The 15816-nt window shown below is 43.0% G+C and overlaps 1 protein-coding gene across 3 annotated transcripts in view; it reads left to right on the top strand.

The window, feature by feature from the left end:
• DSCAM (DS cell adhesion molecule) overlaps window positions 1–15816 on the top strand; it is a 439612-nt gene that overhangs the window by 322085 nt on the left and 101711 nt on the right. For all 3 annotated transcript variants that reach the window (XM_056858130.1, XM_056858129.1, XM_056858131.1), the window contains one exon: window positions 5497–5630. In XM_056858130.1, coding sequence (XP_056714108.1) covers window positions 5497–5630 — 134 coding nt within the window. The remainder of the gene's footprint in view (window positions 1–5496; window positions 5631–15816) is intronic.

Here is a 15816-nt window from a genome sequence, read left to right as displayed (position 1 = left end):
CAAGCTGGCTGGCTTAATTTAGTTATCCCCCATTTTATTTTGTTTCTTCTTTGTTCAGATCTAATCTGTGAGATTTTTTTTCTGTGTCATGTTCTTTTTTTTCATGCTACATGTTTTGAATGTGTAAAAGAAGCAGACAGACCAGCAACACCAGCAGTGAAAACGGATGGACCAAAACCATTCCCAGTCGCCATGTGGAAATAAAAAAAAGGCATATCTGCTCACTAGTTGAAAGGTTCCCAGACAGCTCTGAAATGAGGGAAATCTGGTTAAATTTTACAAACTCATGGTATCTTGACAAAAGGATTTTTTGTTTTGTTTAAAAAAGTCCCTCTTGCTAATAGGAGTGGCATCGCTAGAGTCTGTTTTTAAAATGTTGACAACTAATGCTTTTCCCCTTGTTAATAATCTGGCTGAGATTCCGTTTTTTGACCCCGTCTGGAATGGTTTTATTTAACCTTCTCTTTGCTCGACTGGCTGCTCTGGCACAACTGAGCCTGCTTATTTGTGATCTCTGCTTGTGGGAGAGATAAGGGGGGCAGTTTGTTCTCGTGGTCTGGAAACCTAAGATATTGCCTTTGTGTGTAGGCTTGGATGTAGATGAACATTTGAACCATTCCAGTCTGTTATATATTCACTGCATTGTCTGTGAACTTACTAAATGCCTTAAGTTCACTCTTGATTTCTGGAATTAATGGAATATTTGGTTTAGAAAACCAACAGCACAATACATCCCATTCAAGGGACGTAAACTCACTTTTCTCTTCAAGCTGTTTAAAGCATCTCAGATGCAGCTAGTTTTATGGCTGTTTTAATATGGCACATATGTTTTAATATGGCACGTATGTTTTAATATGGCACATATGGAAGAGGTATGTTGTGGAAGAAAACACACACACCCCTTTCATGTGCTAGATGTAATCCCAACTGGCAAGGGAAAGATTCCAGGAGCAATGTGGGTTTGTTATCATGTCAGTACTTGATTTTAGACACCAGAGGTCAGGCATGGCCCCACTTGAATGTATGAAAAAGAAACCATGTTGAATGAAAAAAAATGAGGTCTATTTTGAAGATTGGCATTATTTAGTTTTTTCTCCCCAGAAATATGCAGGAAAACCTACTGTTCTTGTCCAAAATGTTCCTGGCACTGTGAAAATTGCTGCAGAAATGTCTGGCTGTCTTGAGAATGTGTTCCATATATCTTCTTTGCTTGGAGTTCCTTCTAAACTATAAATAGAGTTACTTATTAACCAAGTGTCTTTCCACCTGAGGATTTATTTCACTGATCGTTAAAATTTAAATAGACATACTCATTTTCTCTCTACACTGTAAGCTTAAATTACGTTTTCACAGGCTGCTGTATCTAATAGCATGGGGTTTGAATGATTGCTTTCATTAGAAATGATGCATTATAAAATCTTAATTAAAACAATGAATCTGTGTTCCTTATTTGACAGACCAGCCATAGCTAGTGCAAGCCAGTGTATATATGTACACATGAAACTGCTTTATACTGAATCAGACCCTTGGCCTATCGAAGTTAGTATTGTCTGCTCAGACTAGCAGTGGCTCTCCAGGGTCTCAGGTGGAGGTCTCTGACATTACCTTCTGCCAGATCCTTTTAACTGGAAATGCTGGGGATTTAACCTGGGACATCCTGCACGCTAACCAGATGCTGTGCCACTGAGATATGGCTGCTTACTAGTATAGTCTAATAAATGGCACCAATGTTGGAATGTAGCATTAATTCATTTCAGGCCAAAGCTTGTTGGGCTGACCTAAGATGGCACACAGATTTATAACAAGAGAGGTGGTCCTTTTCAGCATGTGGGTCAGGCTGTGAAGGCCTTTAAAGATAACAACCAGCACCTTGAATTGAACCTGGAAGCTAATGGGCAGCCAATGAAGTGGCTATAGTGAAATATGGCACAATGGTCCACATCTGCGAAGTGGTCAGCTGCTGCATTCTTCACCTCTGAAAGCTTCCAGACTGCCTTCAAAGGCTTCCCTATATGCAGCGCATTACAATACTCACCCTAGGGCCAAAGAAGACGATACCGCATCCCTGAGTCTGCCACAGGGACATGGTGCCTATTTAGAGCCTTGTCTTTGTACTTTTAAAAATGCTGTGGGGCCCTGATCCGGCTGGGGACGACAATGTAGGGGATGAGGAATTCATGTCACCCCTACCTCTCCTGCACTTTTTCTGATCCAAAGTTCTGAGGAAGGATATGGGCAAATAAGACTCCCAGTGTCATTTGGGATCCCCTCCCCCCGCCAAGACATGGTGGTTCTGACCAGAATCTGGCCCCCTTGGCACAGCTTAAAGGTGGGAAATCGTTCTTTAAAATGGCAGCATGTCTCTGGGGTGAACACAAGGATGCCTGTCTTTTCTAGTTTGGCCCATAGATATTAAAGAGCATGGAAAAAAACGATAGAACCTTGTGGCATTCCACAAGTTCATCCTATCCAGTGATAACTCTCTGAGTCCAAAGACCAAAACTATGTTCCAGTTGATCTAGCAAAACCATGTCAGGGGCAGCTGTCCTGTAACCAGGCCCATAAAAGTCAGATTGAAATGGATCAAGAAGTATCAATCAGATTTGCCTGAAGTTGCTTGGCTAATGCATGCCCAGTCACCTTGCCTAAAAAAGCAAGCTTTGATGTTGTAGTGGTAGTGGAACGTGCTGTCAAGTTGCAGCTGATTTATGGTGATCCCGTAGTTTTTCAAGGCAAGAGACTTCAGAGGTGGTTTGCCATTGCCTGCCTCTGCCTAACAACTCTGGACTTCCACAGGGGTCCCCCATCCCAGTACTAACCAGGGCCAACCCTGCTTAGCTTCCGAGATCTGCTGAGATTGGGCTAGCCTGTGCCATCCAGATCAGGGCAAAGATAGATGTGTGTGTGTTAAGTGCCGTCAGGTCCCTTCTGACTCATGGGGACCCTATGAATCAGTGTCCTCAAAAACGTCCTATTGTTAACAGTCTTGCTCAGGTCTTGCAAAGTGAGGGCCATGGCTTCCTTTATAGAGTCAATTCATCTCATATTGGGTCTTCCTCTTTTCCTGCTGCCTTCAACTTTTCCTAGCACTATTGTCTTTTACAGTGACACTTGTTCTTCTCATAATGTGAACAAAATATGATACCCTCAGTTTAGTCATTCTAGCTTCTAGGGACAGTTCAGGCTTGATTTGATCTAGCCCACTTATTTTTTTTCTAGGTCTTTCATGGCTGCCCTTCTGTTTCTCCATATTCTGACATAACAGTAGCCTCTTGTCCAGAGAACAAGTCGCACATCAAAACAATCAGATGCTGTGGCACACCCATTTCCTTTAAAAGCAGCCATATCTTTTCATGATCCACAGTCAAAAGTTTTGCTGTAATCTATCAAACACAAGCCGATTTTTTTCTGAAATTCTCTCTTATGCTCCAGTAACCAACATAAATTTGCACTATGATCTCTAGTGCCTCTTTCTTTCCTGAATCCAGCTTGAATATCAGACATTTCTCGTTCCATATATGGTAACAGTTTTTGTTGTAAGATTTTGAGCATCAGTTGTGTGAGAAATTAATGTGATGGTCCGATAGTTGCTGCAATCTTTGACAGCTCCTTTTTAGGGAACTGGAATGTAAAGGATAGATGCTGGTCTATAATTGGCCAGTGTGTGTATTATGTATGTGTAGGTTACTCATGAGGCCTAAGAAAGAGTTCCAACAGCAACCACTTTATTCAGTTAACAGGGAAGAGAGAACTAACTTAACTGCAAAACACCCCAACTTATATACAGTTCCCAATCACCTGGAGCCAGTGTCTAGTTTTATTTTTTAAGACAAGGTAGTCTACAATTGGCCAGTTCATCCTACTGTCCATTGATGGCTTCTTCAAGAGTGGTTTTATCGCTACCTCTTGCATGATTTCAGAAAAGTTACCCTTGGCCAAAGAAATATTCGTAATCCTGGGCAAACTAATCCAATAGGAAGAAATAGGATGGTAAGCAGTTATTCCCAACCCCCAGCAGTGTCAGAGTTGGTATAGCCTCTCTCCTTACAGTCCAAGGCGACAGCTTTATTTGTACTCCTCTAGGAAAGAGCTCTGGGCTGACATTTTAAAGCGGGAGTGGGGGAGGAGAATGAATTAGGAATAGCAGCAAGGAAAATGGGCAGAACAAGTCCTACAATGGCAAGGTACGACAACAACAAAAGGGTATATTTGTGTGCCCCTAATCAGAGGCAGCAGAGGCTTTTTTGGTCAGTTTCTCCATAATAAACATTACAAGTGGGGGATCCACAAGGATTTGCAGGGGGCATCTCATTTCCCTTCCCCTACTGTTTCTTCTTTCCCTTCTCTGAAAGCCCCCAAAGCCTCTCCCCTTTTCCTTTTCTCCTTCCCACCAACCAGCCAACCTAGCTCTATCTTCCCTCCTTCTCTACCACTGGCAGCCTCTCCTGGGAGAAGTCTGGATGAGTTGTGCAGTGCCAGACTCCAGGCTAGGCCAGTTACATGGTGGGCAACATGCAAGGATTTGTGAGGAGCACCTCAGTTTCCTCAGTATCGCTTTCCCTGCACTATTTCCTCTTTCCCTCCTCCTGGGGCCCCATACCTTCACTTTCCCCTGCTTCCTTCGCTCCTTTCCACCTACCAGCCTACCTAAACCCCATACTCAGCTATATTTATTATCTGTTTACTACATTTATACCCCACCTTTCACAATGTGGACCTGAAGCTGCTCACATCATTCTCTTCCATTTTATCTTCGCAAGAACCCTGTGAGGTAGGTTAGGCTGAGAGTGTGTGACAGGCCCAAGGTCACCCAGCAGTCTTCCATGGCAGAGAAGGGATTCAAACTTGTGTCTCCCAGAGTCATGGAAGTCATGGTATCAAGTCACCCAGTGATTGTTGGCAAGCCTGGTTCCGATGAGTCCTCCCTCAAAGACCAAAGCAGGTTGGAAAGAGCCCCCCCCCCCCGCCTTTAAATGACAGAAATCAAGGCTCCAGCTGGCAATACTGTTGTGGTTCAAATCCCTACTCTACCTTGGAAGCTTGCTGGTTGACCTTGAGCCAGGCACTCTGTCTCAGCTTTACCTACCTGACAGGAGTGTTGATGTGAGGGTGAAAGAAAGAGAGGGAAATGATGCTGTAATGACATTTTGGATCCTTGTTGGGAGGGTAAGTTGGGTATAAATATCTAAATAAACCCATCAAATATTGTGTGTGTTGGGATCTCTTTGGCGCTGGCTACAGCACTTCCCTACCCCAGTACAGTTGTGCTGCATGATCAGAGAGGTGCACCCCAACATCCACTGTGATACTGCAAGGGATTCTGGAGAGTACCTTTTGAACTGCACATTGCTCCTTCATCTCTCCCCCAAATCCTGAGATTCAAATGGTTCTGCTCAGGCAGGCTGCAGCTGTCTTGTGAAGTTCACCAGACTGTGCAGGTCAATGTGTATCGACTGCTTTTGCCCTTTTTGATAAGTGTACATGTTTCTCTTGCAGTTCCAGGTCCTCCTGCTGGAGTCAAAGCAGCTGCAGCTTCGGCCTCCACTGTGTTTGTATCCTGGCTACCGCCCATCAAATTGAACGGTGTCATCCGAAAGTACACTGTTTTCTGCTCTCATCCATACCCCACAGTAAGTTGTGTGTGTGTGTAAAGTGCCATCAAGTTGCAGCCGACTTATGGCGACCCCTTTTTGCGGTTTTCAAGGCAAGAGACTAACAGAGGTAGTTTGCCAGTGCCTTCCTCTGCTCAGCAACCCTGGTATTCCTTGGTGGTCTCCCATCCAAATACTAACCAGGGCTGACCCTGCTTAGCTTCTGAGATCTGACGAGATCAGGCTAGCCTGGGCCATCCAGGTCAGGGCCCACAGTAAGTTAAATAACACTAAAACAGAGCAAAAATCAGGACTTTAGAGCATCTAAAGGGAGAAAATGTACATCTCTCAGTGCTGCTACATTTCTATTCATAAAACCTAGAAGAAGCTTCCCCAATCAAAGGGCGGTGTAAGGAGAAGTCAGAAGGTTGTTCCAGTTCTGTTGTAGCAATTCCTTACCCTGCTGCAGCTCTCTGCGGTGCAGCAAGCCAGCTCTGAAAAAGCCAGAAGATCTGGCACTGTTCTGTTGGCTGCTGTTTCCAAAATAAAGGGCATATAAGGGGAAGTTTCGGGGGTGAGTAAGAGCTTGCAGGAACTGTTTCCCTTTGTGCCATTGTGACTTCATCGGAAGGTGCTTGAATATTCTAGCAGATGGGAAGCAAATGCAGTGAAAAAATGAGTGAATGAACCCTTCAGAGTGTACAGGATAGAATACACCCATATCAAACTAGTAAATGCATTGTTTGATCAAATCAAATCAAATTTTTATTTCGATACAAGATCAGCTCTGAATAAAAATTAAAAAGTTAAAATAATAAAATATGTTGATGATTCTAGGAAAGATGGTTTGTAGAGGGGGAGGAAAAATCATCTATGAGGTGAGATTTTCAGTCAGCCATTTACGAATCCCACAAGACCGAAGACAAAATCTGGCTACTTGGGCAGTTATCTCCCGAGAGGAGTCTGCTCAGAGAAGGGAAACTTTAGATTCTTCAGATCTCCCAGGAAAATTTGACAAAATGGGGAGACTATACTGCCATCTTATATCCTTTTAGAATGGGCAGTGCAGCAGGACATGTTCTATAGTTTTGTTTGTTAAGATTGGGGCGTGCATTCGGCAAAGCTGCACCAGAAAAAAATGACCCCTTTAAACAGTAGCCAGCAAATCCTCACCCTGAAAAAAAATCAGCTTTTTCAGAATCGTTTTGGGATCACAGGCTACAACCACTTTTAAAAGGAAGAAAAACACTCCAGCACATTCACGCCAAGCACTTTAAAGTTTAAATCCCCCTTCCTTCTTTTTCATTATAGTCTATGGGGAATCTTTCTGGGACTCTGGGGGACTGTTTTTTTAAGGCAGAGGCACCAAACATTTGGCATAGCTGCTGGTGACTCTCCTTATAGGAACTCCCAAGTTTGGTAAAGATTGAGTAAAGGGATCCAATTTCATAGGCCCTCATTTTTCCTCCATTTGGGGGCCTATAAAATTGGACCCTCTGACACAATCTTTACCAAACTTGGGGGTTCTTTTTAAAATTTTTATTGTAAGGTTTAGGGGTACAGAAAAAAGAGGAGGGATAGGGGAAACGGCAAAATAAAACATATTGTATCTTTCGAGCCTTAACAAGACTATAATAAAAAAAGAAAGATAACAGATTTGTCAAAGTTTCAGTTCATATGCTATGACCTAAAACACCTTATAAATCTTACTAGTAACTTAAACATACAACATTCTTAACATTTAGTTAACTATCTCATTAAACTGCCTTGTGAAATTCTAAAATAATTATGGAATATTTAAATAGCAATCGTTATAATAAGTAGCCGTTCAAAATTCCATTATTTTTTAATCTCAGAAAACCGTAGAACTCTTTCAGGTAACCTAAGGTGACTTAAAGATAACATGCTCTTAAAGCTTCAGTACTTATTCTCACTACAGATTAGGGCTGTCAAAAAAAAAATTCGGTACAGTTCGGATTCGGCCGAATTTGACCCTTGTGGGTTCGGTACGTGCCGAAGTCTGAACTCCCCCGCTTCGGATCCCCGGTAATTCGGGGGGATCCGGAGTTCGGGGGAAAATTCGGCCGAAGCGCGCCTTCAGGGATTCCCTGAAGGCGCGCGGGGGCCCTTTAAACTGATCTGAGCCTCCCAGCTGGGAGGCGCAGATCAGTTTAAAGGGCAGCCCGCCCCCCTTCAGCGGGTTCCGCTGAAGGGGGGCAGGCTGCCCTTTAAACTCATCTGCGCCTCCCGGCCGGGAGGCACAGATGAGTTTAAAGGGCAGCCCGCCCCCCTTCAGCGGGCTCCGCTGGAGAGGCTCGGGCTGCCCTTTAAACTGATCTGAGCCTCCCAGCTGGAAGGCGCAGGTCAGTTTAAAGGGCAGCCCGTGCCTCTCCAGCGGAGCCCGCTGAAGGGGGGCGGGCTGCCCTTTAAACTGACCTGCGCCTCCCAGCTGGGAGGCTCAGATCAGTTTAAAGGGCAGCCCGCGCCTTTTAGTGGGCTCCCCTGAAGGGGGGCCGAATTGGCCGAATTTATTCGCGAACTCCCGAACTCGCTGAATTCGGCCCTCCCGGTTGCCCGCCAGTTTTGTGTTCGGATCCGTCCGAACAGAAAATCACCGAATCAGGGGAAATTCGGTTGATTTTCAGTTCGGACCGAACCGAATTGACAGCCCTACTACAGATAGTCTCTCCTTTCTATTAATATTTATATGTTGTTTGAATAATAATCATAAAAAGATTGCCATTTAGACTCAAACACTTCGGTAGGTTTCTGATTCACCAGCTGCGTTAACTTTGCCATCAACCCAAACTCGAAAAGTTTATCAATCTACTCTATAGTATCTGGGATTGAATTAGATTTCCAATATTTGGCATATACAGTTCTGGCTGCTGAAGTTGCGTATCGAAAACGTTCTTTGTATCTAGAATTTAATTGTGAAGGAAACATTCCCAGTAGCATTTGTTTAGGATCCAAATTTCGGGGCTCTTGTAAGGAGAGTCACCAGCAGTTATGCCAAAAAGAAGAGGGTAGTCATAAGGAATGAGTAGTGGCTGCAACAGACAACATCTAGATGGAAGATTGAACTGGTGGTTCCTCTTCAGTATTAGTGTTCTGTAAGCATTTTGAGAAGACAGGTGTTAGCAGTATGGTCTCTCTATATTTGTTAGCCTTGGTTGTTTGTGCAATGTGTCCTTTTGTGTGTGCACACACAGTTCTGCAGAGTTCTAATCACCAAAGTTCCCACTTATATGTTCTATGACTGTTCAACATTAGGCCAGAGTGAAATAACCCCATCCTGCATATCATGAGATATGAGGGTCCTGCCATGGAATTATATGCTGTTGTTTGTTTGCTGTGCAGAATAAGTAGCACCCTTTGTCCCATCAAGGAAGCATTCGCAAAACAAGAGGAGTGAGGGATCATTTGTTTTCATCTCTCCATTGAGTTAAATGACATTACTTTAACTTATACCATCTCTTTAGCCAGTATCATCTTATGGCATCACCAGAGATGGGACCCCTGGGTGGAGGATCTTATAACACTTTCTAACTTCTGCTCCCCCCCCCCATGCACCCAGTGCTTCACATTTCTGGCCACTGTGCAGCTACGCCTCTCCACCTGTATTGCAGGGATGTCATACCAGTGCTGGGATTTGGTCACTGTCTTGTGGCTCTCCAGACAAAATGAGTAGGACCATAAAAATGCATGATTAAAGTATGAACCAGTTTTATGTTTATATTATGTACTCTGTAGATTTCTATTACTTTCTACATCTTATTCTGCACCTCCCCCCTTCTCTTGTCACTAAGGCAAAAATAGCAGAACAAAAGCTTCCTAACCTGCATGCGTCAGGGGCTAACTAGATGTGACATTTTCCACACAGTACACATAATATGACATTTAGGTGTACCTATAAGTGTACTCATGGAAAATGTCACATCTGGTTAGGCCCTGTCAGATTTCTCTGCCTGATGTTATAACATCTTGGAAATGTGGACTCCTGAGGCCATCAAGCAGAGTACGTAAAAGACTTATATTTATGATGTGTTGCATCTTAACAATACTTTTAAGATTCTTTATTGCAGTGATGGCCATTTAGCAACCTGTAAATGAATTTGGGGTCCCATATGGGGTTTTCTCTGACTATGGTATTACCCTGAATCTTTCTTGAAATGGGCCAGTGTGCTATTGGGCATACTGAGCCAAGCAATTTTGTGCTGTGACTTTCTACTTTTTTCCTATATATGAGGAATTATACCAGTGCCAAGAATAAGGTTGTCAAGTCTGGCTTAGGAAGGTCCTATAGGTTTGGGAGCAGTGCCTGGGGAGGTAGAGATGCCATGTCATAGAATCCACACTCCATAGCTGCCATTTCTACCAGATGAACTAATCTGTGTAATTTGGAGATCAGTTGTAATTCCAGGATAAATCCAGGCTTCACCTGGAAGTTGACAACCCTTAAGCCCAGGAGGGACCAGAGATGTACTGTGACTTTCCCTATACAAGGCTATGCAGTTGACAAGCACAAGGAGATCCCACTGATTCAGCACAACCCCTTACATACTGATCAATCATCTAGGGGAAGGGTGGGACATAGGCAACTGTATTTTCGTCAAACCAGTTCATAGCTTCAGGGAGGATATCAGCCTGAGGTTTTCTCCTGGTAGCAGGAGCTTGGAGTGCTGCACTTCTCTGTTCTGTGCTCTGCTACTGAGATGAATTGAGCTTCTTCCTATTGCTTTTTGTCTCCTCTGTTTTTGCTTCCGGGGTAGATGCTGGGAGCTTTCACCCCTGTTTTAGGGAAGCCACTTGCTGCACATGCCATGCAACCAATGCTCTCTGACAGTGGGACAACACCCAACTTTCAGAAGTATCCCTAAGAAAGGATGACATTTTAAGAGGACACTTAAATTAGTTTAAATTAAGAAAACTTAAATTAGTTTCAGAATATTCAGAATTTTTAGTACACATTAAAGAGCTTTTAAGAAAGGATGTGTATGAACCAGAATAGTTAGGCCACGTTCTTCCATGGTCAGAAGTGTAGTGGGTAGTTCACTTTCACTGGCAGAACCTAAACTATAGAACTTGCTCCATAAGAAAACTTGTCTCCCCTGGACCCCAAAGACTGTTGAGATGGTAAATTTGAAACCATTTTTATTTCAAAGAACTTGATTTATTTTGCTGATTTGCCTGCTGGGTTGTTGTTAGCTGCTGCTGTGTGAGGATTAGACAAATTCACAGAGGACAGGATTATCAGTGGCTGTGTGTCTTGCTGGCTAAATGAAGCCTCCATGTTCAAGGATAATATATTCTTGAATGCCACTTGGGAGACAAATTTTGGGGATGGCTATTGCCTTTATTCCCTGCTGATGTGATTACCAGAAGCATCTGGCTGACTAGCATGAGAAATAGACATTGGTCTCAAGAAACTTCTGTTGTAATCCAGCAGCCTATTATTTGATTCTTATGAGAGGTATAGGGCATGTAATTATCCTATCCTCATTTTTACAGAGGGATTTTAAAACATTATACAGTTATCCCATTGCTGCTTCTGCATCTTTCAGCATGCTACCGAATTATTAAAGTAGTTGGGAAGAATGGAGATGACAGCTTTTTAATGTTGAGGAAAAGGGAGATCTTTGCAGAAACTGAGTAACTAGAAAGGACAAATTCTAGAGTGGTAGCCATGTTAGTCTGCAGTGGAAAATGCCACCATAAAAAGTAACATGTATTGTAGTTCCAGCTTTCATGGTTACAATCTGTTTCATCAGGTGCATGAATATTATTATTATTATTAATAATAATAATAATAATAATAAAATGCAGTCACTGACCAGCAAAAAACAACAACAATCAGGTGTGTGAAGGCAGACTGACAAGGCTCACAACCTAGTAGGGTTGCCAACTTCCAGCTACTAGCTGGAGGTCTCCTGCTATTTCAACTGATCTCCAGCTGATAGAGATCAGTTCACTTGGAGAAAATGGCCGCTTTGGCAATTGGACTCTATGGCATTGAAGTCCCTCCCCTCCCCAAACCCCGCCCTCCTCAGGGTCCACCCCAAAAACCTCCCACTGGAGGCGAAGACAACCCTACAAACAGGGCCTAGGTAAGTCTGGGGGCCCTGCCTTCTCAGTCTGCAGATATTGCTACCCACATGGAAAAAATGTTAGTAAGGAAGAAAAGCAGTTGTAATTCCCATTAAAATGCATGCTATGGAGATATGATACCTTGTAACTAATTAATATTATATGTTAAAATTTTAAAAGCTCATATGAAACAGAAAACTGGGCATGAGGCCCATTCAGTAAAACGGAACTTGCTTCTCAGAATAGCTATTTAGGATTACTCCCAAAAGATCTAGTCAGTTCTGTACACTTTGATCTACTAAGGATCTGTACCTTCAACCTGATCAGGAGCATGGACTGGGCCACTCTGGAAATTATTTCCAGGGTAATATCAGTTGCCTACTCTGCCTCTGCTCTCCATCTTTCTTTTTTCCTCTTTAAAGAAGCAGCAGCAGGAGAGGGGGGGATGGAAAGGAATGGGGGGAGAGAGCTGAAACTACTTGGATTTTAGTATCTAGCATTGCTTTCTCAAGTTAGTGTAGGTGCAGGAAGACAACACCATCTGGAGACTCAGCTCTCCTGGATCCTCTACCTGGGTGAAGAAACTGACTTCTCACATCTCCCCGATTTTCCTTTCCCGATGAAGCATCCTGTGGCTGCCTTTCTTCTTCATTTTTTGGGATTGGTAGAAATATTTTTGATATCTTTCTGCAGTTTAGTACTGTTTGAGCGAGACTGATAATCTCACTTAATTCAATGGGGTTTATTCCCAGGTATCAATTATTATTCAGTTCATAATAACTGAAAGCCAAGTGATTTGTTTTCCTATGATATTTGTTTTTTTTGGGGGGGGGATTTTTGTTCAGGGGCCTATGGTGGCTTTCAGCAGCCCTGCTTTGAACAAATAATACAATTAAGCAATAAAATAAAATAAAACCAAACACACCTGGAAACACATTGCAGGTGATCCTGATTGAGAAAGGCGGCTAGCATGCGCCAAGAACCCTTGCACTCATTCCTCTGGCCCATCCCGGGCTTTAAGTAGCTGCAAGGAGAGGAAAGCACATTTAGCCTAGATGGAACTCAGCTGCTGCTAGCTTAAACATGGTACTCAAAATGTGACGAATGCACATAGAATTCTCTGTGCCAAAGTTTTTTTCAATCAAGCTGTGGGTGCATGGTTATTCCTACTTGAATAGGGAATATAACATTTAGTAATTGCAGTAAGCTGCTAAATAGATTGAAGGGCAACCATTTTTAAGCGGCATTGGAAAACATTACAGCCTTCCATAAATTTAGACCTTGTCGAAAGCATTTTAATATGTTTTTTAGTCTTCTGCCAGCTAGTTGGGTTTTAAAATGTTATTAAGCTGTTTTTCTCACTCCATCCATCCAATCTAGAGAGAATTGTTATTTATTGCTGTGAGATTTCAGTGGATAGTACAGATATGTTCTTCAATGAGGTGGATAGAATCAATTTAATAACAATTACCATTCAAACCGAGATGATTCCCCCCCTTAAAATAAAATTGAACTTCCTCTGAGTTTGGCAACTTTGACTGCTTTATTATTGTCCGAAGAGTGTTGGTTTAGTTCTATTGAACTGAAAAGTTTGTTTCTGAGGTAAGGGCAGTAAAGTAAAAGGTAAAGGTCCCCTGTGCAAGCACCGGGTCATTCTTGACCCATGGGGTGACGTCACATCCCGACGTTTCCAAGGCAGGCTTTGTTTGCGGGGTGGTTTGCCAGTGCCTTCCCCAGTATTTGGTCTTAAAGTAGCCACCAGAGGGCGCTGCGAGTTCTAGTTTAATCCTACTCACCTATGGAACGTTTTCTGGTCTGCCTTTTATTTTAACTGAAACTGTTGGCATACATCACAGAAAGGATTAAATACTGCAGAGGACATTCAGTAACTGGAATTTGTTTCCAAGGTATTACATTTTTCTCTTGTGCTAAGCTCATTTCCACAGTTTATTAGTTTCAGCAATGACCATATTTGGGGTCATTCTAGGCTTCTCTGATATTTTATTCTCTGTGTGTTCGGTTTGGGTGAATTTCATGCATCTACACAATATCAAAAACAGACAGTAGTGTATAGATCAGATTCATTAATATCCTTGAGTGGGGTTGGAGTGCATTGATCCATGCCCTTTCCAAAGAATCTGGCTCAGTGGTTCTTGTTATCCGGGCTGTTTGACCGTGGTCTTGGTATTTTCTTTCCTGACGTTTCGCCAGCAGCTGTGGCAGGCATCTTCAGAGGAGTAACACTGAAGGACAGTGTCTCTCAGTGTCAAGTGTGTAGGAAGAGTAATATATAGTCAGAAAGGTGTTGGGTTTGAGCTGAATCATTGTCCTGCAAAAAGTATCAAGGTAATGTGCTAATCATTGTCCTGATATTTGATACTTACAGGACAATGATTAGCACATTACCTTGATACTTTTTGCAGGACAAAAGAACCAAAGAACCAATGAACTCTGTCCGTGAAAGCCTTCGACAATAATCTGGCTCAGATTATCTCAGGAGAACGAAATTTCACCTCTGAAATTGACTGCAGCCTTCTGGGCTTCCAACACTTCTGCGTAGCCCTTCCGTCATTGCTTTGAGTCAGGGAAAGTGTAATTTTCAGCCCATTCCTGAGAAATGGGCTAGAAGTGCATAGGAGGCAGCGTAAGTACTTTCTTATTCTGTGATAAGATGCACTTAAGCTGGCAGAAGGGGCAGTTCCATCAGTGCCTGGGGGCCACGGAGCTGCACACCGCTCTCCCAACACTGTATTCTCTCCGGGACCTAAATCCCAAAAGAGAAATGCGGCGCCAGCGTGGGGGGCATTCCTGGGGCATTCCTGGGGGCAGAGCTGACAGTAGTCGGTTTCCAAAGCCTCTCCAGCTCCAGGTTTTTCTTGGTGTAGCCTCGCTGTTCTCTATGGGGGGAAATGCTCCATTTTCCTAAAAAACCTTTTTTAGGCCTTTCGGTGGCCGGTGAACTTCTTTGGAAGTGCCACGGCGGTGCCTCGACCACACCGTCCCTGGTAGGGTTGCCAGTCTCCAGGTTTTGGCTGGAGATCTCCCGGAATTACAACTGGTCTCCAGGTTACAGAGATCAGTTCCCCTGGAGAAAATTGCTGCTTTGTGAGGTGGACTCTATAGCATTACACCCCACTGAAGTCCCAGCCGAATATTTATCTGCTATTGAGCTAAATAACCAAAGGAGAGCATTAATCCTGGCTAGAGGGTCGGCCTTGCCCTCAGCAATTCTGGAGGGAAAGTACAAGAAGTTAGCAAGATCTGAGTGGGCATGTCCTTGTGGATCAGGTGAAATGGAAAGCACTACTGTTCTTTTTAGATGTATTTTTTATGAGGGAATTCGTCAGAAACTAATTCTACCCCTTATTGACATGATGGAGACTAGTTCGGAGGAAGAGAAAATTAAATTCCTCTTATGGGATGGAGACTCTCAGCGATCTTTGCAAGTAGCCAAGTATTGCTCTGTGGCTATTAAAATTCGGTCGGAGAAGGGTATTAGTGATTTTAATTGATTTTAATCGTTTTATGCCTTGTGAATACGGTGATTTTTAATTGATATAACTTTATCTGTATTTTGTATAGAGAGGTTTTAATTTAATTATTTAATTATGTAATCGGTTTTAATTGATACAGTTTGTAGTTTATCTGGCTATCGCCGTAATAATAAAATCATTCACCCCACTGAAGTCCCTCCCCTCCCCAAACCCTGCCCTCCCCAGGCTCCACCCCCAAATTGTCCAGGTATTTTCCAACCCAGAGCTGGCAATCCTATTTAAGACTGCATGTTACATTCAAATAATTTGGCCTCACTAGATTTTTAATTGGTGAGCCTTTCACAAGGTATTGCATTCCTCAGTAATTTGAGAATAACCGTGCAGTCCTAAAAAGAGTTACACCCTTCTATGTCCACTGAACCTTAAAATTGTTCTGGAAATCTCTTGTTTTAGTACATTCACACAAGAAGGGGTATTTGAATTAATTCATATTTTTACCATTAGAGAGGAACCCTGTTAAATCGGGTCAGTTTTCTGTATTCACTAAGTAGGCCACTCTGTGTGATGGCTGAAGTCGGCAGAGCCGTTAAAGTGGAGCAGCACGGTAAATGGATAGCGTGTTTACAGCTTGCTCTCTGAAACTT

This window comes from Euleptes europaea, chromosome 12 (genome assembly GCF_029931775.1).
Source record: "Euleptes europaea isolate rEulEur1 chromosome 12, rEulEur1.hap1, whole genome shotgun sequence".
Lineage (NCBI taxonomy): Eukaryota > Metazoa > Chordata > Lepidosauria > Squamata > Sphaerodactylidae > Euleptes > Euleptes europaea.
The sequence above is the reverse complement of the archived record's forward strand: the minus strand, read 5'-3'. Positions and strand labels throughout refer to the sequence as shown.